A 23,582-nucleotide genomic window follows, 5' to 3' on the forward strand; every position below is an offset into this window, starting at 1 on the left:
CTAGCTACTTTCATATCCATAACCTCAACCTTGTTGATAAGGTAACCTGAATCCACCCAGCTTTCGCTCCCATACAACAAAGTTGGTCGAAAGATTGAACGGTGCACAGATAACTTAGTCTCGGTACTGACTTCCTTCTTGCAGAAGAGAGTAGATCGTAGCTGAGCGCTCACTGCATTAGCTTTGCTACACCTCGCTTCCAGTTCTTTCACTATGTTGCCATCCTGTGAGAATATGCATCCTAAGTACTTGAAACCGTCCACCTGTTCTAACTTTGTTCCTCCTATTTGGCACTCAATCCGTTTATATTTCTTTCCCACTGACATTACTTTCGTTTTGGAGATGCTAATCTTCATACCATAGTTCTTACATTTCTGATCTATCTCTGAAATATTACTTTGCAAACTTTCAATCGAATCTGCCATCACAACTAAGTCATCCGCATATGCAAGACTGCTTATTTTGTGTTCACATATCTTAATCTCACCCAGCCAGTCTATTGTTTTCAACATATGAATTTAATTCTGAAAAATATTTACTAATTGCTGAAAATTACAGCCATGAATAACAGAATACTTTTTTATTAAAAAAAATATTTATTGGCTTCATGTACAACTTTAGCAGCAATATACAGGTACTTTCGTAATAAACATACAATCAATATTGTTACCTGTTGTTTTGTGGAATGGTACATCTAGCTTTGCTTAACAACTCAATACAAATGTCGCCACATAATGTTAATTTAGGGACTTTTGTCTCTTTAACAAGCACCTGTACATCAACACAAAAACAAACACATTTTATCTCTATTGACATCTAGTTTTTACATGAATATATTTGCCTTTGAGCATATGACAAACACATATTTGTATAATCTTCTCACACATTCTTTGAAACAGAAATATAAAGTACTGAAAAGTGACAACATTACAGTTTCTTTTCTCTCTCTTAAATTTGAAGCTATTCAAAGCATGCTTGAATACAATTAAGATACACACAGTTTAAACGTCTGTAATGTTAACTGAAACATGTAGGAAACTAAAAACAGAAAGCACTGACAACTAGACATCTAAAATCATATAAAATGTTTGATCCTCACAAACTACATGCACAAATAAAATTGAGAAATCTTAAGGAAACAATTTTTTTAAATAAAACTTTTTTAAATAAAACTGAGACATTACAAATAACTGAAAAACATTGAAAATTGGACAACTAAAATCATATAAAATGTTTGATCCTCACAAAGCATATGTGTGAACAAAAGTAAAGAACATGTTGCTGAGACATTTTTAAAAATATAACTGCAACATTAAAAAAATTGCTGAAAAGAATAAAAAAGTATAGCTTAAATTCACATGAAATAGATTATAGTCACACACTATGGAAAACTGGACAGCTAAAAATCACATGAAATGTTCAATTCTCTGAAAACTATGTGCAGGAATACAATTAAGAAACATGCTGCTGAAACAGGTTAAATATAACTGAGATTAGGAATAACTGAGAAGCATAAAAAATTGGGACAACTTAAAATAAATGAAATATTTGACCTCCAGAAGACTAACTACAGAAAATGATGATTATGATTCTTACAATGATAAAGAAGTCATTAAAAATGGTACGAAACATAACATTTCAGTGTCACCACAAGACACTGACTCATTCTTTTGGCAGATGACTTTGTAACTGTCTTACAATCTGCATTGTTTGTCAACATTTCCTGATATCCATCATACTGAGATAAACACAAATTATTTGTCCTCAGCATCATCATCTGTATCCTCAGATTTTTCACGATCAAGCTTATCATCTGGAGGTTCTTCCTCTGTACTCTCGTCATTATGTTCATCTCCAAGTGGAGAATCATTATCTGATAAATCACCATTTGAAGGCTCATTTTTCTGATGCTTAGCAGATCTGTTTTTTGTACCAGTGCCATTACTTGCATTAGCTCCAGCAGCTTTTCTGATAAGGCCCAGAGCCATATTGAATGCAGAATTTTTCTTATGAGGTGAGCCATATTGACTTTTGTAAAGTTCATATGGAAAAATATGTTCAGCAGAGCAGACACCTCTTTGATCACTAGCATAGAATGTTACATGATACTTTTTCTTCTTTCCAGTTTCATTGGCAAGAGCAGTCACTACAGCTGGCCACGGTGGGTAACCTCTCACCTTCGCAAACACTTGATCACCTCTTTCAAAACTCGTAAAATCATGTTGCTCTCTTGTACGTCGTTTCCGTCCCTAGTGAGAAAGAGCGAGAACAATAATTTAACATGTATCCAATTGAGACATAATTTAAATGACAATGATAAAGCTATTTTACAAAAATTAAACATTCAGTGTAGCCAATTTCCATCTAATTCAGGGCTCTATTTTAAATCTTTCAATGTCAACAAAAATTTAGTTACAATCCACAATAGAGGCTAAAGACAAAACAAAATGTTGGAAGCATGAGGAATCATGACAAATCTTGCACTGCAGAAATTAAAAAATTTTCCCTAGCACTGATAATAAACCAGAAAATCTCATGCACACACAGCGAACATTTTCTATCACTGCACACACAGCAAACATTTTCTGTCACCAATATATTTCCCCAGAAAACTAAACTATATATCAACAGAACTCAACACACAACTATCATTTTTAAAACAGGTTTTAGTTTAGTGTGAATTTATAAATAGAAAGAAAAATCTGCCAGTGATACAAGAATCAAAGCTAAAGCTCACTTCCCACAAGTTAAAGTTATAGCCTATTAGAAATAGGGTCTTAGTTGTCTTTTGACGCAGATTCTGCGACAGATTTATCAAAATCTTAAACATTATGAAACTACAAACTACATTATGTAACTTTGTATTCCACAAGATGTATTTCTGTTACAATGACAACTGCTTCAATTGCTAATCCACTTGCTTCACTGCCCCCTCCTGTCACCTAAAAAGTAACAATAGTACTAATAATAAATTACATTCATATCCGATTGGCCTCCTCCATAAAATGATGGCATGTCTTCACTAAATCACAAATTGTGTCCCGTTACTACACTGCTCAGCAAAACTTAAGGACAAGATAGATAAAGTACCAAAACGTATTAACAACTCTGTGGAACTGAAAAAGTGTGGGAGCACGTTGTCACAGATCTCCCAGTTATGCACAGAAAGCTAGGTGTCACATGGCATGATGTCAGTGTGACTATTTCACCAAATGGGGCTGGCCCCACAACCTAGGAATGGGAGAAGACAGTGTGTGTCAATCAGTGAGCAGTTATGTTGCATTGTGGTGGTGTCCTTCACAACATGGCCCAAAGACATCTGGATGACTTCACACAGGGAAGAGTTGTCGGAAAACTAGAATGAGGATTAAGTCTGACAAGTGTAGCCCACATAGTATGGTACTACTCACACCACTGTTTCACATGCACAGGTAGCACTCAGAACCAGTCCAGAAAGGAAACCACACCAAACAGCAGGTTCGACTGCAACAGTATTCAATAGGACTGTAAGATTTGCAATATCTCACTCCACATTGGCATGGTGACTGCATGGAAGTAGGCTCTTTGCCCAATGACCAGCTGTACATTGGTGCACCGTTTGCAATGGTGCCAAGAACATAGGGATTGAACTGAGGAGGAGTGGGGTCATGGGGCCTCCTCAGATGAGAGCAGATTCAGGCTGAGTATGAGTCTGGACACACCCGTGTACAGCGAGAGGTGAGAATACGTAATGCACCCAGGAACATTGTTGAATACGGTCACTGGCATAATGACCTCCATATCTTTGAAAACGTATAGTCACTGATCAACATTATTTAGACACTGTACTCCTTCCCCATGTGCAGCTTTTCAGGGGTGCATTCCACCCCAACTTCTGTTTTATGGATGAAAAAGCAAGACTGTTCAAACAGCATAGGTGGAGGACCTCTTGGAAAGAGGGGATATATCGCAAATAGACTGGTCTGCCCGTTCCCCGAGACATATTGTAGAACATGCACAAATGACCATCCAGCCATCCAAGCCATGCTTGAGAAGGAATGGAACACCTGACCACAAGGACTCCTTACCAACCTGGTGGCAAACATTGGTGCACACGGCAATCATGCGCCCTATTACGCACTGTATCCCACCTGTTCAACTATCCATAAACAATCACAAATTGCAGTGATTTCAGTGTAATTGCTGTCTTAAATAAGAGTGTCATTTCTGTCCATCTCATTACATACTTCCTTCAGTTACCATCTGTACTTTACTGCAGTATTTCTTTCTACATATGGTCCACGTTTCATTAAGCTATGTTACTTGACAGTGACATCATGCAAAAGTTACTTTTGTCCTCAAGTTTTGCACATCAGTGTATTATCTTTTGTATCACTTACTTATTCTAAATTTCAGTTTATTTGTAAGTTTAACACCTTCTTGCTAGCCATAAACATGCTACTGTCTTTATGTTATTTGTTACAACAGTCACAGCCACCTGTTAAACATGAAGTTATCGAACCCTTCATTTATTCATTTATTCCAATACGAGAAACGTGTTAACTTTATCCACAGATCACAATAATCTTATCTTTTCCCCCTTTACCAGCAAGAACTTGACAACAGGAGCACTTCTGTGAAGTTTGGAAGGTAAGAAATGAGGTACTGGTGGAGTTAAAGCTGTGAGGACAGGTTGTGAGTCGTGCTTTGGTAGCTCAGATGGTAGACCACTTGCCCGCAAAAGGCAAAGGTCCCGAGTTCGAGTTTCGGTCCGGCACACAGCTTTAATCTACCAGGAAGTTTCTTAACATTAAAATATTTTATTAATGTTGCCCTTATTAGTAAAGCCTGAACCAGATTCTCTCAGAATATACCAGTATCACAGTAGCTCATCCAGTACAACAGTTTAATCAGCCATGATCTAGAAAAATAACGGTTTTCTCAGGGAGTTTCAGGGTATATATATCTTATTATGTGGTTCTTAAATGTTACACTATTTGGCAGTAATTTCACTCAATGAGTCATTATTCTGCTGACAACATGTGATTTATTTCATATACTACTATAAGTTGTGCATCAGCACAACTTCCTGTTAATAGTGTCTTTATTCCTGCTACCTTGCCCAAGAACTGAACAACCAAACAGGAAATAATGATTTATCTTCCCAACTGATAAAAATTACAATAACCATCCCTCAACATTCAGAGTTACTTAGTCATACTGACAAATCTACAGCTGCATGCAAAATTCTGTTCAGATGTAGAAAGATGACTAATTTTGCTGGCAATCTGTTTATTAGAAAACAATTTTGCTACATCTGGCACTGAATCTGTTACCAATTTGTTGGCCCAACAGAGAAAACTACTTTACCAGTACCCCACCCAAGAATGTAATAGGTCCCACAGTATGAAGTATTTTTCCTCTTATTTTCTCTATGCAGTGTGTCAGCCTCAATTAAATCTGAGAAAGTAACCATAAAACTTAATTATTAACACTGGCCCCAAAACTAAACTTTTAACAACAATATGTTGCCTTAACACTCCTTGTTCATTTCTTACGAATATTTCTTTCTTTTTATGGGTCTTCATGCTGTATCATCACAAGGCTAGCTTGTTAATTATCCGATTTGGCAATTTTAGTGATAGAGTGGCCACATGCTCTTCCTGTTGCCACCCCTTCACCCTCCCCCAGACATAATTTGTGTACTTATCTGTCTGCATCTAGTGTTATCCCGTGTGAATGTGGCACGATGTGAATACAAGTCCAGTAGTCACCTAGTCAGATGTGGGAAATTGCATGAGAACCACATCCAGCCTGGCAAGCCTATCAGCCCTCATTTTTAATTCACTAGGTAGAATCAGTCTGGAGTCAGTGGCGCCTCCATGAATCCCAGAAGTGTCCTGCTAATGGGTCATTCCATGTCAGTTCAACCAATTTGAGAAAATGTTCCAGCTGATAGTCTCAGATTTCGCTGAAATTTAGTACACCAATGCTACCAAGTGTGGAACACTCATGTACAAAAGTTCCCCTGCCAATTAGTTCCAGAATTATGGCTTGTGAAAGAAGGTGGCGTGACCCGGAAATTGCAACCCGCATCTGGCAATCTATCTTCAGACCCAACTTCAGGTCTTAATAACTTTGGAACTACTCCGCACAGTGAAATTTTTACAGCCCAGTAACATCCACTTAGAGAACACACTCTATGAATAAAAACACCAACAACATATTTCTGAGGGAAAATAAAAAATTCCAAAATGTGATTAAAAAAATGTAATACGTTAAAAGGTACGTATTGTAGGTGCCCTCTATGCCAAATATAATTAACTCAAAAAGGGTATAAATTTTTTTGTGGTACGTTTAATGTGGCCTAAACACACACAGAACTCATCATGCCCATGTCAGTCACACAAACAGAGTTACATGCACACGAAAATACAAAAATTGGAAAAATTACCTGAAAAACATGGATTTTTTAAGTGTGGTAGCACAAAAGGGACAAGTAATATCCAAGCCAAATTTCAAACACTGCATAAGTAGACCATAATATAATATGTCGCAAAATTTCAACTTGTTATTGCAAGGCATTTGTGTACAATGAAAGTTGACAGATGTATTTGGTTAAGTTTCTTTTAACACGATTTAGCAAGTAATAGTGATGATGCAGACAGCTTGTTTCAGATAAAGCTGCAGAAATTGTTGGGAACCATTAGGCAACAGAAAGTTGAACAATGACAGTTTTCAGGGACAGAATGAGTCATTGTTAGGCAGGAACAACAAAGGAAACGAGCAACAATTACAGGTTACTCATGCTTTTAAGATTCTAGTTCAAACTGGTCAGTACTGTTGTGGAAAGTCAGTATGGAGGCAGAAGAGTGTATTAGTGGTGCTTTTGTTCAAACAAGTTGCAGTATTGGTAGAGCACAAGCATCTGAATGTCATAAAACAACATACGGAACAAAATGTGGCATTCGCTTTGTACTGTATGATCTGGATGAATCGGACCAAGATTTGTTGCTATGGAGATCCGGGATACACCCTGTGGGCACAAGTAGTACAGTTCCAGGAAACTTAAGTGTTTGTTTCGTATGTTATCAACATACGAAAGTGTTCCTGGATAAGTATCCTTTCCTACAAAGAAGTTGTTTTGATCAATTTAGGATTCATAAGAAGACAGTGAAGTGTAGCCTCAGAGAAATTGATATAAAATCAGTATTGAAAGTGAATCCGTGCATGGGACTTAACATGAAACCAGGACAAAAGTTATGGTCCAGGTGTGTTACACTGCTAAAAAATTAATAATATTCTGATAATTTACATGACAGTGACGAAAGAGTATAAGCCACCTACAACCACAGCGGATGAGCAATTAAATACTTCAGTAACTGCTCTTGGTTTGTCTCCCATCAAGACACACAAAGTTGGGAAGAGAGACAGACCCAGCTATGGTAGAAGAAAACTACAAGCAGCTCAAATGAAATTAAAACACAAAATAGCTGACACACTAATGGTGGAAGAGGAAGAACTATCTGAAAAAAAAGTGCATTTCACACGCCAGAAAAAGTAGCTATTCTTACCCTTGCACCTTCCAGCTGGTCTACTGACTACACTGCAAAGGAATTCAATGTTTCTACATATATGATAAAGCAAGCTAGGAAAATAAAAGCAACCCAAGGAGTGCTTCCACAACTTCAGCAGGCTCAGGGTAAGCAATTGAGCTCAGAAATAAAGGTGCTAGTGTCTGAGTTTTATGAAAATGATGACTACAGCCGATTAACGCCTGGAAAAAAAAGACTATGTAACGGTGAAAATGGGAAATGTATGTGTACATATGCAAAAAAGACTGTTTCTATGCAACATATCAGAACTATATGTAGAATTCAAGGAAAAGTATCCCAATACCAAAGTAGGTTTATTATCTTTTTTCAATCTTTGGCCAAAATGGGTTGTGCGTGTAAGTGCAAAGGGCACACACAATGTTTGTGTATGTGAGACCCATCAAAATGCTAAGCTGATGTTTGCTGCCTGCTATAAAGGGTTCTGGTCTGGATTACAAAGGTGCAATGGAGCTGCTAGTGTGTGACATCAGTTCCTACCAGTGCATGATACACAGGTGTGAAAAGTGTCCTGGTAAGGCAAACCTTGCAGAACACATGAATAACTAACTATATGGTGAACTCCTTATGGATGACGATGAACTTTTTTCTTATGAACAATGGACACACATGGATCGCACAAGTCTTGAAACAAAGCAGTACAGTGGAAGATTTTGTTGAAATGTGTTGTCAAAAAACGGACAAACTGGCCACACACAGCTTCACAGCAACAGCACACTCAGCTTATCTCCAGTTTTGTAAGGATAATTTGAAACAAGATGAAATTATAGTAATACTAGACTTTTCTGAAAATTATGCTTTTATAGTTAAAGATGCCATCCAAGGATATTATTGGGACAACAGTCAAGCAACTCTCCAGCCATTTGCAATTTACTATAGAGGTGAATCAGGTGATGTGTCTGTCATGAACCTGCGCATTTTTAGTGTTTGTTTAATTCATGATGCCATTGCAGTTCATGCCCACATTCGCACTGTCATGGCATATGTGAAAAACTCAGGTGCCTCACATACATTTTGTGAAATACTTCAGTGATGGGGCAGCTAGTCAGTACAAAAACTGTAAAAATCTCACAAATTTATGCATGCATTACCATGATTTTCAGATTCACGTAGAATGGAGTTTTTTCGCAACAAGTCATGGTAAAAATGTATGTGATGGTATTGGTGCTATCATAAAGCGCATGGCATCACAAGCTAGTCTGCAGCACCCTACAGAAGGTCACATTCTAACACCTCTTCAATTATTACCTGGGTACAGAAAAATATCTCTGGCATACAATCATTCTATGTTTCGAAAGATGAGGTGAAATCAGTCGAAGAGTTGCTAAAAACCAGACTAGAACATGTTAAAACTGTTGCAGGCACAAGGAGCCATCATCACTTCTCTCCAGTGGACTCCGACAATGTGCAGATGAGCAGACTGTTCGGTTATAACTATAGGTTCATGCACATGTGTCTTCACAGTGTGTCTGACTCAGGATTCAGAAGCAAAAGCAGCAACATACAACCAGGTTACTAAGTTATTGCTGTTTTTGATGACAAATGGTACTTAGGATGTGTTGCAGAGTGCTGTGAAGCAGAAGGTGATGTGTTTGTGAACTTCATGGCACCAGCAGGACCAGCAAGATCATTTCATTGCCCACGTTTGGCAGACAGGTGTTGGATTCCTTTTGAACATACCGGGTGATCAAAGAGTCAGTATAAATTTGAAACCTTAATAAATCGCGGAATAATGTAGATAGAGAGGTAAAAATTGACACACTTGCTTGGAATGACATGGGGTTTCACTAAAAAAAAATAAAATTGCTAGACGCATGAAAGATCTCGTGTGCGCATCGTTTGGTGATGATAGTGTGCTCAGCCGCCACTTTCGTCATGCCTGGCCTCCCAGGTCCCCAGACCTCAGTCCGTGCGATTACTGGCTTTGGGGTTACCTGAAGTCGCAAGTGTATTGCGATCGACCGACATCTCTAGGGATGCTGAAAGACAACATCCGACGACAATGCCTCACCATAACACCGGACATGCTTTACAGTGCTGTTCACAACATTATTCCTCAACTACAGCTATTGTTGAGGAATGATGGTGGAAATATTGAGGATATCATCTTTGCTTTGTCTTACTTTGTTATGTAATTATTGCTATTCTGGTCAGATGAAGTGCCATCTATCAGACATTTTGTGAACTTTTGTATTTCTTTTTCTTTTTTGTTCTAATAAAACCCCATGTCATTCCAAGCATGTGTGTCAATTTGTACCTCTCTATCTACATAATTTCGTGATTTATTCAGTTTTCAAATTTATACTGACTTTTTGATCACCCGGTATTCTTATGACAGTTCCAGTTCCTACCACAGTGTCAGGAAGACAGTACAATTTGCCACTCAATGTACAGAGTACAGTAGCTGAAGTGTGGGAGAACTTCTGTTCGAAGCACAATCGACTGGTTTTTAGCAGTTTAGGTGCAGTAAACATTAATGATAAGTTGTGTTAATCTGTCTATATACTGTTGCTTAGTGAATAAACAGCTGTGGGAGAGGATAAGAAGAGGCAGAACAGTTTACGATATGTTTTTACAAAATTGTGTTGTGGAACAATGGCCACATCACCAAATACATCTGTCAACTTCCATTGTACACAAATGTCTTGCAATAACATGCTGAAATTTTGAGATATATATCATTATGGTCTACTTATGCAGTGTGTGAAATTTGGCTTGGTTACCACTTGTCCCTTTTGTGCTACCACACTTTGAAAATACACGTTTTTCACGTAATTTTTCAAATTTTTGTATTTTCGTGTGCATGTAACTCAGTTTATGTGACTGATATGGGCCTGATGAGTTCTGTGTGTGTTTAGGCCACATTAAGCTTACCACAAAAAAATTTATACCCTTTTTGAGTGAATTATATTTGGCACAGAGGGCACCTACAATATGTACCTTTTAATGTATTACATTTTTTAATCACATTTTGGAATTTTTTATTTTCCCCTCAGAAATATGTTGTTTGTGTTTTGATTTATGGAGTGCGTTCTCTCAATGGATGTTACTGGGTTGTAAAAATTTCACTGGACTGTGTGGAATAGTTCCAAAGTTATTAAGACCTGAAGTTGGGTCTGAAGATAGATTGCCAGATGCGGGGTTGCAATTTCCGGGTCACGCCACCTTATTTCAAAAGTCATAATTCTGTTGTTGTTGTTGTTGTTGTTGTTGTTGTTGTTGTTGTTGTTGTTGTTGTTGTTGTGGTTGGGGTTGAAGCGACCAAACAGCAAGGTCATCAGTCCCTTGTTTCAAATGTGTTCCATTCTGATAGTGTGACGTCTCAGAAAAGTCAGAACGATAAAAGGGAAAAGGCTAAAAAATATAAAAGGGCAGTCATGTTGTCAATGGTAAAAACAAAATGAGGTAAGTTAGCAAGAGAGCGAACCCAACGTTATTCTAAAGGCAGGAAACATCCCACATCGGAAGCAGCAGACCACCTGCGACTTAAAGGTGCAACTGCTAAAATGGAGAAGTGCGTATCGGAAAAGGAGACTAACGAACCCTAAAAAATGATAAAAACAGAGTAAAAGGGGAAGAAAAGAGGATCTCGGCCAGGGAGGGGAGTCGGGAATCTCCAAACACGGCTTACAGTGGGAGACACCCCAACACTCACCGCCCTGCCCCAACACCAGAGAGAGACTAAAAACCTTAGAACTGAGAATAAAAACCACTTTCCCGGAGGAAACCGAGAACCAGGTCGAGCATCCAGGAATCGTCAGCCAACATCAAAGGTAAAAGTGCAGGGTAGTCTGTACTTAGCACGCAGAGCCAAAAGAAGGGGGCAGTCAACCAAAATGTGAGATGTGAGCTACTGACTGGAAGGCTCCACAACCACAAAGTGGGGGTGGCTCATAGCGGAAAAGAAAACCATGGGTCAACCTTGTATGGCCAATACGGAGACGACACAGTGTGGTCGAGTCCTTTCGGGAGAGGCGAAAGGAAGAACGCCATGGGCCTGGTGTCACCTTAATCGCACGAAGTTTATTAGACAGGGAAGTAGCCTCCCAAGAGTTGGCCCATGATTGTGCGAAGTGGGATTTGATGTGAAATCTTAAATCTGCTGCAGGAGGGGTAACAGAAAACAAGGGGTAAGTGACTGCTTCCCCAGCCAAACGGCCAGCGAGCTCATTACCCGGGATACCCACATGGCCAGGGACCCAAAGGAAGTCAATGAAACAAGCAGCACAGTGAATATTAGCGAGATGGTCATGGATGGCAGAGACCAAGGGATGGTGCGAAAAACACTGGTCAATAGCCAAAAGGCCACTCATTGAATCCATACATAACAAAACGCGGTTGTGTTGGGACTGTTTAATAAAGGCAAGGGCCTGGGAAATTGCCATCAATTTCGCAGTAAACACCCCACATGTAGGTGGCAGCAGATGATTTTCCATTTCAACATAGGACATGAAAGCATATCCCACATGATCAGCGGATTTAGAGCCACCAGTGTAAAAAACAACAGCAATCATCTCAAAGAGACGCAAGGCAGAGCCCAACCGGTAAACCCATCCGAGAGCAGGAATCAGGTGGGCGACGTCCATGGTCTTGGAATAGGATAGAACAGGAAGGATGAGTGGGAGAGGAATGGACACCAGAAGCTGGGACCGCTGAACAGAAAGGGGGGGGGGGGGGGGGATCCCAGCTTCAACCAGGAGACTATCAACAGGGCTAGTAGGGAAGGCAGGCACCGGTGGCCAAACGATTACCACGATGGTGGACTGGATCCAGCACGTGCAGTGTGGAAGGAGCAGCCAAACCATAAACTTGAGGCCACAAGTCCATCGTTAGCAATGAGGAAAAGAAGTACACTCAAGACAGAACCCTGCGGGATGCCTGTCTCCTGGGTCCGTGCAGAACTAAAAACAGTACCAACCTGAACACTGAATGACCGATGGAACAGGAACTGATGGATAAAAATCGGGAGTGGGCCCCGAAGACCCCACTGATGAAGTGTAAGAAAGACGTGATGGCGCCAGGCCGTGTCATAGGCCTTGCGAAGGTCAAAAAATACTGCAACCAAATGGCGGCGCTGGAAAAAAGCCTGCTGAACTACGGATTCCAAGCGAAGTAAATGATTGATCGGAGACCGTCCCTCTCGAAGCCACACTGGTAAGGGGACAATAGATCCCGAGATTCGAGAACCAAATTGAGCCGACGGGCTACCATCCGTTCAAGTAACTTGCAAAAAACATTGGTCAAACTAAGTGGCCGATAGCTGTCAACAAATAGGGGATTCTTACCAGGCTTAAGGACAGGAACCACGATGCTATCCCTCCACTGAGAAGGGAAGTCACCCTGGAGCCAGATACAGTTAAACAACTGGAGAAGATGTTGCCGTTGTGGAGCACTGAGATGTTGAAGCAGTTGGTTATGAATGTAGTCTGGGCCAGGGGCTGTATCATGAGAAGAAGAAAGTGCGGAAAGAAATTCCCATTCAGTAAAAGGTTCGTTGTAAGATTCTGACTGACAAGGGGTAAAACATAAGGTGGAAGTTTCGGCCCGCTGTTTCCAGTGAAGGAAAGCAGCCGGATGGGAGTCTGATGCTGATGCCATTGCAAAACGGGTCGCAAGATGTTCCGCAAGAATCAACGGGTCCGCACAAAGGCCACCTGGGAGGCGAAGACCTAGGAGGGTGGACTGCCGATGGCAACCTTGGAGAGAGCGAAGTGTAGCCCATACTTGTGAAAGAGGGACAGTAGAACCTAGGGAAGAAACAAATTGTTCCCAACATAGCCGTTTGCTCTGTTTGATTAAATAACGGGCTTTAGCGCGAAGGCGTTTAAAGGTAATAAGGCTGGCAATGGATGGGTACCTCTTAAGGTGTTGCAAAGCTCGACAGCGATCACAGATGGCAATGGCCATACTCCACCATGGGACTTGCCGGCGACGAAATGGTCCAGTCGAGTGTGGTACAGCAAGGCTAGCAGCGCGAACAATCGCGTCACATAGGATGTCATCAATACAACCCGACAAACGACAAAGAGGGAGAAAACACGACCTGTGCAGTGTATACAGGCCAATCGGCGCGTTGGAAAGACCAACGAGGTAACCTGTCCATCGGGGACCGGGAAGGGAGAGAGAGAGAATCAATGGGAAATGGTCACTATCACAAAGGTCGTCATGTGGCGACCAGTGTAACGAAGTGAGGAGAGAGGGAGAAGAAAGAGAAAGATCAATGGCAGAAAAGGTACCATGACCAGCACTGAAATGAGTAGGGGAGCCATCATTAAGAAGGCGCAAGTCGTGGTCTGCAATAAACTGGTCTATGAGAAGACCTCGTCTAGATGCAAATGCACTGTCCTACAAGTGATGATGAGCATTAAAATCCCTGAGAAGGAGGAAGGGAGGAGTAAGTTGCTGGAGAAGGGCAGTTAAGGCAGCAGGTGTAAGAGTCCTGTCAGGGGGGAGATAAAGATTGCAAACCATGACCTCAAAGTCCAGATGGACCCTAACAGCAACCACTTCCAATGTAGTTTGAAGAGGAATCCACGTGCTAGCAATGTCTCTACGGACCAACGTACAAACGCCACCAGAAGCCCGCAGGGGTCCGACCCGATTTCGACAGAAAACACGGAACCCACAGAGGGTTGGTGAGCGATCATCAGTAAAATGAGATTCCTGTAGAACCATACAAGCTGCAGAGTAAGACGAAATAAGGGATTTCAATTCCGGAAGGTGACGGTAGTATCCATTACAATTCCATTGGATAATCACAGAACGATGATTTAAATGGGGGTTGAACAGGCTAAAGTCAGTCATACCGCTGGGTCACCCGTCACCGACATGGAGTGGGTGACATCCATGAACGACAGGTCAGAATCTGGTTGTGAAGCCGGGTATGGGACCTCTGGTGACACCAGAGTCTCTTTGTCCCGGGACTTATGTTTCTTCTTCTTTTCTGGTTGAGATCGAGGAGGGCTGTGTGGCATACAGGAGCCAGCTGCAGCAAGATCGGGAACAGAAAGAGATCGGGCGACCTGGGGGCTGACAAACCGCAGTTCTCGCAGTCGTCACGCGGCAACAGACCTTTGGCCTGGAAGATGCCAGGAAGGGGCATCCCAGGAGGGGCGCCCTTGACCACAGACACCGAAGGAGTGGGACACTTCTCTGGCTGGGGAGGGGGAGCGGCGCCCAGAGAAGGTGTGGGAGCCACAGGGGAGGGGGGGAGGAGACGTGTCCAGGACTGGGGTAGGGAAGGGGTGAAGATTTAACTAAAGCATAACCGGACGTCATGGACACAGGGTGAAGACGTGTATACTTCTTACGAGCCTCTGTGTAGGTTAAACGATCAAGAGACTTATACTGCTGTATCTTCTTTTCCTTCTTATATACTGGGCAATCTGGTGAATGTGGAGAATGATTGCCATGACAATTAACACACACAGGAGGGGGAACACAGGGACTCCCTTCATGGAGTGGACGTCCTCAGTCACCACAGAGAGGGGCCTGCGAACAGCGGGAACATGTGTCCAAAACGCAAGCACTTAAAACACCTCATACGAGGTGGGATGTACGGCTTCACATCACATCGATAAACCATAATCTTTACTTTCTCAGGGAGGGTATCCCCTTCAAGGCCAAGATAAAGGCGCCAGCATCAATGCGATTGTCCTTAGGACCCTTCTGAACACACCGAACAAAGTGAACACCCAGCCGTCTGAAATTATCCCAAAGTTTCTCATCAGTTTGAAGGATGAGGTCCCTGTGAAAAATCTCACCTTGAACCATATTTAGAGACTGGTGGGGGGTAATGGACACAGGAATTGTGCCAAGATGGGTACAGGCACAAAGGGCCGCAGACTGGGCAGCTGAAGCAGTTTTGATCAGCAACGAACCCGACCACATCTTGCTCAGGGAGTCCACTTCGCCAAACTTGTCTTCAGTGTGCTCCACAAAGAATAAAGGTTTGGTATTGGTGAAAGTATCCCCATCAGTCCTGGTGCAAACCAGATAGCGGGAGAAAGGCTTTGCCCTAGCCGACGGGCCTGACCCTCTTCCCAGGGGATAGCCATGGAAGGGCCAAAGGGGCAGGAGAAGCAGCACTAGAAGAATCAGTTCCACACAGAGACGGCTGCAGAAGAACGGCCAGAGTTCTGGACCCGTATGCGTTTCATTTGCGTAGCATCTGTCCTGATACCACCCACTCCGATCAGGGGCTCTCCTCACAAGCACCACCCAGCCACAGCAAGGGCCATCTGGCACGGCGGCCATTGTCAGGAGTTCCGATGCTCCAGGATGACGAGCAACCACTCCAAGGTTTGCATGAGGAGGTCACAGCTCAGGTATCAGAAGTGTGATCCCTGTGTGTTCAGGGGGCTCAACCAAAAGGGTACATAGCGACCCCACCACACGGGCTGGCTATGCACCCTAGCATCAGAAAACAACATGAAAGAAAAGGTGGAATGAACTAGGAGGGCATACGTCGGAGACACTAGGTAAGGTGCTCTTCCCCAAATGGCTCACACTACGGTAGAGAAATTTAGTAATGGAGGTCAAACCCCAGAGGGGGACCAGGGAGTGCCAAAAGGAGGAGGTGATTACACAACAAAGCTAAATTGCAAAACCAACATTACCAGGAGGATAGCGAGGGGCAACATAAGCAAGGACACCAAGAGAGGGAGAGGAGAGGGCGAGGGGGAAGGAGCAAGGAGAGGAAAGGAGGGGAAGCGGAAGGAAATGCAGCCCTGGAAAGAAGGAAGGCTGCAATAGCTTGGGGCCCCGTGCTTGCCACGCACGTATCCACAAAAGAGGTGTGGAAGGGGGGGGGGGGGGGGGGGGTCATAATTCTGGAAGTAATTGGCAGGGGAAACTAATACTTTGTACACGAGTGTTCCACACACGATAGAATTAGTGTAAAGAATTTCAGTCAAATCTGAGACTATGAGCTGGAGCCCCTGGTTGAACCGACATGGAATGACCCTAATGTGTTCGGCTATGTGGGTGGATTATTTATTTCTCTTATTAATGAAACAAAAATTTCCAAACTAATTATCAGCATTGGAAGACATTCAAAGTCAATTGTGCAGCTACAGAAAAATTTTATCAGAAGCTAAGCAAGAGGGGAAAAAAAGAAGGAAGGTCACAATAGCAAAATGTAACAAGCTGGCTGCAGTAGTCATAGCCTAATAAACATTAACAAACACAGACTTCATAAAATATGCAATGAACATTCAAGACAACTAGAAATCAAACTGGTATTTTAAGCATAAAACTATGACAAGCTTTCAGAACTTTGTCTCTTAATGTGAAAGATACATGGTTACGTGTCTATCATTTCCCTTTACTAATTGTTTTCCTTCAGTCATCTTTTGCCTCCCCTTCAGAGTATGTTACATATTGGTTGTTTTCATTTATCCTTTTCTTTTTTGTTAATTTAATTTTGCCGACCTCTTCCCGTAGACACTATTTTTTTCCTCATCTTTTCTTTCCAGCTACAGTGCATAATGTAAATATTGCCAACACTTATCTTTAATACACTGACTACCTACCTACCTACATTTCCTTCTCAGTACTCTACTATTAGCTGTTCCAAACCAGTGTTACTTTCATACCCCAATCTGTAGCTTTCCTCTCATCTAGTTACTACTCCATAAATTAGTAGTCATTTCCAAGATTCCAGAGAGACCTCCAAACAACTTTTGGGAACTTCGTACAGATTCAGCATTACCCAAAATATATAATTTACATTCTTTTTAACTGACCACATGTTAGCTCTACTGTCAGTCTTTCTGTTTTAGCTTTTGCAATCACATTCTTCACTTTTAGCACGAATTTCCCCTGCCTGATTCATCCCAGACACTTACTTCTACCGCCTCCTCCTTACATTCCATATATAACTACACATTTTTAGTTTAGGATTTTACTTACACTAAACCTGCTGCTAATTTTGTGGAAGTGTTATAGCCTAGAATTTTACTTACACGTAACCTGCTGCTACCCTTTGCTGAAGAGTTATTGCCTATCCCAGGATCGTTATCTGGTAGTGCATTGTCTTCATTTTGCTCATTCTCTTTATTAACTTTCTGTTTTCTCCCCTTAGGCTGATTTTCCTGTCTCTCTTTGTTAGTTTCGCGTTTACCACCCTTTGGAGCAGTCTTCTTCTGTTGTACCTGTCCTGTATTCTTTTCGTTTTTACCCTTTGTTGTTTCTCTATCATTAACACGTCCAAAGCTCTTTGCTTTTTCAAAATGAATAGCTGGATTCTCTCCAAAAGCAGTTTTTGGTCGAAATGTGTTTTTCATTGGCTTAGACATTTTTCTTTTCTTACTTGATTTCACACTCTCTTTCTTCTTGTCTGGTGAACTGTCACCAGCTTCATCCAACACATCAGTTTCTTTATTGTTGCCTTTATCGGGAGAGTCCATGTTGTCAGGCTTCTTAGGGGCCTTTTGCTTCTGGGAATTGGTACGTACAGAGTGCTCAGAACTTTCAGAAACACCCCTACGTCTCTTATTATCTTTGCTGGAATCAGAGTTAGCTTCTTCCTCAAGAGCACGCTTCCTTGTATGCTTCTGTATTTCTTCAACATCTGCCTGAACAGCAGACATCTTTTCAGCTAAGGAATATTTTGCCAAGTGTGGTATGTCACTCTCAATTAACTCCAGGGCACGGTTAAAATACGGCTTCTTAGTAGGTTTGCCATATTTATCTTTGTAAAGATCATATGGGTACATATCCTCTGGCTTACAAAGAGCATTTTCATTTGTGTAGTAAAATATTACATGGTATTTCACTTTGTTCTTGGCAACCTTTTCTTCATTAATAACATAGGCTGGCCATGGAGGGTAACCTTTAACTTTAGCAAAGACCCTATCTCCAACAGTAAATGTCCGAACGGCTTTCTCCTTTTCTTTTTCCTGACCCATTTGTCTGAAAGAAAGAAAGAAAACAAAAGGTTACCATATAAAAGAGTAGCACATAAACTAAATGTAAAGCACACAGTTTGATATTGACTAGAAAAAAGCTGTGTAAGCTAAGCTACAGCAACTACTCCACAGCATATGCCTAGAAAAATATTCTTCCATTATTTCTTTCCTGAACAGTGGTCACATAACAAAAGCACTGTAACTACACGACAATTACCTGATGTCAAACTTGAAGTACACACCGTAAGTATACTCAGTCAGCCCAATGTGCAGAGATGAAAAAGGAAGATTAAAAGTTAACATCCTGTCACTGATGAGGTCATTAGACACAGAGCGCAAGCTCTAACTTGGGGAAGTACAAGGACTTCTGCTACCTAGTCTTGAAAGGAACCTACCCAGCATATGCCTTAGGTAATTTAAGGTAACCACAGAAAACCTGTAACAGGATGACCTGACAGGAATTTTTACAGCAGTCCTCCCAAATAGGAGTCCAATGCCTTACCACCATTACATCAAAAATTGGTTCCTGCCATGAGTAAAAAGATTACACTGCCTTCCAATAAAACTTCACAAAATTACCTACACACACACACACACACACACACACACACACACACAAGCAGCACTTTACTGTCTTCCATCACTACCTTGCCACCCTTCCCCTTCACAGTTCCCACCCCCAAGATCCAGATTGCTTCTCCCGTCATGCACAGTTGCTGGCAGCCTGGCCTCCGTGGCCAGAGAGAGTAGTCGTGTCTGTGCAAGTTGTGCTTAGGTGAATATTTGTGTTGTCTACTTTAGAAAAAGGCCTTTAGGTAAAAAGTTCACATGTTTAGCAGTCTTTTCGGCGTGCCTATATGTGACTCAACATATCCTCTATATGGTGAGTAGCAGTCTATCCTTTTCATAATACTGGAACACTCAATTATTGATAAAATTATTTAATCGGATAGATAAAAATATCCAGTCACCAAGCAGCGGCAGGACACACACACATAAAAAGACTGTTATGATATAGGCAAACTCTCAAAGCAAGTTGCTCCTCCTTCAGCCAGAAGGGTTTCCCAAAATCTACCCTTTCCCTAGACCTCTCCAGCCTTTTACTTCACTCTTCAACCCTTCTGGCTGAAGAAGGAGCAACTTGCTTCGAAAGCTTGCCTATCACAACAGGCTTTTATGGGCGTTTGTTCTGCTGCTGCTTGGTGGGTAGATTTTTGATCTTTTTATAATACTGTAATTATTCCATCTAGGATTTTACATTATTTGATATAGGGAGACCTAATATATATGGAAGAAACAATCTGTCTAATGGCTTACATGCCCTGTTATCGTAGTTGAAACTGAGTGCAAGAAAGAAAACTAAGCTGCATTTCACAGCACAGCATTTGCTTTCTCACAGTGGGAGTCAATAGAAAATCTGCACATTGTTGTTTAAAAAATGTATAGCATATGCACATCTGAATGTTTATTCGTGTATCACTCAAAAACTTGAAGTAAATTGGTCAAGAACTTTGAGGTTTTTGGTAACAGTGTAAAACAACTTATCTTTATACAGTAGTATAGATGATATGACAAGGAGTACAATAATCAGATAAGAAGCTAAAAGCATAAATGAGAAGATTAAGCAGTATAGTAATAAATGGAGAGGCCATGTCACCAGAAGGAATGTAAATAGACCATCTAAATAGTAATAAATTATTGACCAACGAGGAAAAGATCAATCTGTACACAAAGCAAGAGGTGGGGAAATCAAACCAACAAGACAAGCACTGGAAAAAAAGGATGTAACAGGCTAATTTCCAATAATTGAGGAAAAAAAAGAAAAAGTGAATTGATTTAAATTTTTTGATCACTGTGGAGTACATGAGTAATACATTATTTGGCACCGCTTGGCAGCTCAGTCAAGTGTTGTTTATAGAAGTGGGCAAAACCAAGCTGTATCACCTGTTGGCAGACCATTCCATGTTATCAAAGACTAGGCTGAGGCACAGCTATATACTATGTGGCAATGCTGTGGTGCCATATGGCATATCTCAACAAGTTATTTTAATCAAATATAGTATGACATTTCACACAGCTGCTACCTAAAGTCTGTAACAAAGATTTGTTATCTTAACTGTTCTTTGGAGACCAACTGCAATGAGAAAAACCTCTGTGTGGCTTTGATACACAAATCACTACTTAACAGTTTAAAAATAGAAATTTTTATTTCATTTGTATTTACTCACTATTTTATATTTTTGCCACATGACAACAACAAGCATATGGCAACATACTCCTCAGATGATTCACAATACATACAAATACTTATATGAACAAACTATTTTATGAAAGGGAGACCCAGGTTCCCTCCAGTGTACACAATGTTCAAATAAATCACAGGAATGCAGCCTGTTGTCATCACTAACACAGTCCGACATATGCACACCATGTCATTTTCCAGGCAAAACTGTACAAGAGAATTTGAAACCTTTGTTTGTAGAGCAATCCCAGGGCGGGCGGGGGGGGGGGGGGGGGGGGGGGGGGGGGGGCACACAAAGAGTGAGACAGGATTATTTTCTACTCATGGAGTATACTAAATGCGATAAACACATTTCACTGCTGACATAAAACAAAATTGTGTGTGTTCATGTGGCAGAAAATACACAGTACGCAAGCAGCAACCTAAACGAATGGGAGACTGTTCAGAATGAGACATATTTGGCTAAAATATCACACTTCCCACAGAAGGGAATGCTACAGTAATCACTTTGTAGAAGAATACTGTCTATCAAATATTGGTGGTTTACACTTCGATTTCAAAGTATTTTTGGTCCAATGTTAAACTTAACAGTACAAGCTCGACGTGGGAAATTTTTGACTCACTGTAGGAAACCAACACTTTATTGGTATTTGGGCGGTGTTTTGGATGTTTCCATGTTAACAGTACATTTAGGAATACTCTTAAAGAGTAATCAAAGGATAATTTGGTCTCTAAAATGAATAGTACACTGCAAGAAATAAATTTTCGGAAATAATGTTTTTTTTTTTTTTTTTTTTTTTTTTTTTAATTTTAAACTTTACAGAATAAATTCCCCAGTGTTTCATCAAACATCATTAAAAGAAGTTAGCAAACCAATGTTACATGGTTTTTCCTTATAAAAACGAGTGAAACATACTGTTTATATGAATAATAGTATTTTTACTTTTACAGATATATAACGCAAGATCGGAATGTTCGCAAAAAGATTGTAAAATGCAGGATGTGACTAAAAAGACTCTGCATGTTTTCTTGCTTATTGTAATCAAGGAATGGAAACATAAGAACAAACAAGCAATTTCACTCTAGAATTATAAATATTTGGAAATATGTAGGAACAACACAGTGGACAGAATTGTCTAAGCTGGGATGTGCACACACATTCGACAAAAGTTTGGGCTTGGTAACTGTTGCACACATACTCGTTGCACTTTAAACATATGTGTGATGTTTTAGTCCCCTTTTGTTCTTTGCAGGGAACCTGAATTCAACACCGCTTTCTATTTCCAGGTTGGCCAGCACCTATGCTGAGTGCATGCAAGAGGACAATGGCGCCTCTCAGCTGTTTGCAGGGGCCAGCAAGCTCATCTGCTACTCTGAGGATAAAGTCTTGAAATGGAATCATCTTAAGAGTAAGTAACTTAAAAATTGTGTGAACATTGATCACGGCAAGATAAAAAAAAGTTATAAAATACACATACAGGCCATTGGTGTGTCAGTTTGAACATTGTAGAGCCTAGTTATTTGGTCAGCTATATTGACTGAACCCTTTGTTTCATTATAAAACTTCAGAGTATCCGGATGATCCTTCTCACAAGGGAACCTCCCCATCGCACCCCCCTCACATTTAGTTATAAGCTGGTACAGTGGATAGGCCTTGAAAAACTGAACACAGATCAATCGAGAAAACAGGAAGAAGTTGTGTGGAACTATGAAAAAAATTAATAAAATATACAAACTGAGTAGTCCATGCCAACATAGGCAACATCAAGGAAAATGTGAGCTCAGGAGCGTCGTGGTCCTGTGGTTAGCGTGAGTAGCTGCAGAACGAGAGGTCCTTGGTTCAAGTCCTCCCTCGACTAAAAATTTTACTTACTTTATTTTCGCAAAGTTATGATCTGTCCGTTTGTTCATTGACGTCTCTGTTCACTGTAATAAGTTTAGTGTCTGTGTTTTGCGACCGCACCGCAAAACAGTGCGATTAGTAGATGAAAGGACGTGCCTCTCCAATGGGAACCGAAAACATTTGATCGCAAGGTCATAGGTCAACCGATTCCTCCACAGGAAAACACGTCTGATATATTCTATACAACACTGGTGACGCCATGTGCGTCACATGACAGGAATATGTTGTCGGCCCACCTAACTTGTACACTTAGCGAATGGGTAAAAAGATTCTTCTACCTTGCCCGATTTAGGTTTTCTTGTGGATGTGATAATCACTCCCAAAAAAGTGATGAAAACATAAGAGTTTGTCACATAAACTGAAAATAAAAAATTAAACTTTTTCACTCGAGGGAAGACTTGAACCTAGGACCTCTCGTTCTGTAGCTGCTCTCGCTAACCACGGGACCACGTCACTCCCACTCTCCTTGTTGTTGCCTATCTTCAAATGGACTACTCAGTTTGTATGTTTTACTAATTTTTTTCATAGTTCCACACAACTTCTTCCTGTTTTCTCGATTGATCTGTGTTCAGTTTTTCAAGGCCTATCCACTGTGCCAACTTATAACTAAATCTGAGGGGGGTGCGATGGGGATGTTCCCTTGTCAGTACTCTCATTGTCCTGACATCCAGGACACACATACACAGAATAAGGGCATTGTGTTTCTTTTTCCCTTGGTACACTGTGAGAAGATTGTCACCCGACTTGTACAAGAGTGTTGCATACAATGCGTCAAAAAGTCTCCTCTTCACACCGTGGGAGGGATGTCTTTGAGTGCTCTCTGAAGGGTGTCAACTGCACCTGTTCCTTTTTAATTCCTGCCAGTTTCACGGAAGTGAAGTTGTCAGTTGTGATGTTACGGCCACAGTTGACGAATAGCTGCACCAACTTCATAA

At 41.1% G+C, this 23,582-nt stretch overlaps 1 protein-coding gene across 1 annotated transcript in view; it reads right to left on the reverse strand.

The window, feature by feature from the left end:
• Window positions 1-576: 576 nt before the first annotated feature.
• Window positions 577-23,582, reverse strand: part of LOC126184533 (hepatoma-derived growth factor-related protein 2-like) — a 28,716-nt gene continuing 5,710 nt past the window's right edge. The window contains exons 2-3 of the mRNA XM_049926938.1: window positions 17,558-18,506; window positions 577-2,249 (exon numbers count right to left, since the gene is read on the reverse strand). Coding sequence (XP_049782895.1) covers window positions 1,755-2,249; window positions 17,558-18,502 — 1,440 coding nt within the window. The 5' untranslated portion in view covers window positions 18,503-18,506 and the 3' untranslated portion in view covers window positions 577-1,754. The remainder of the gene's footprint in view (window positions 2,250-17,557; window positions 18,507-23,582) is intronic.

The sequence above is a fragment of the Schistocerca cancellata genome, chromosome 4, assembly GCF_023864275.1.
Source record: "Schistocerca cancellata isolate TAMUIC-IGC-003103 chromosome 4, iqSchCanc2.1, whole genome shotgun sequence".
In the NCBI taxonomy this organism is placed as follows: Eukaryota; Metazoa; Arthropoda; class Insecta; order Orthoptera; family Acrididae; genus Schistocerca; species Schistocerca cancellata.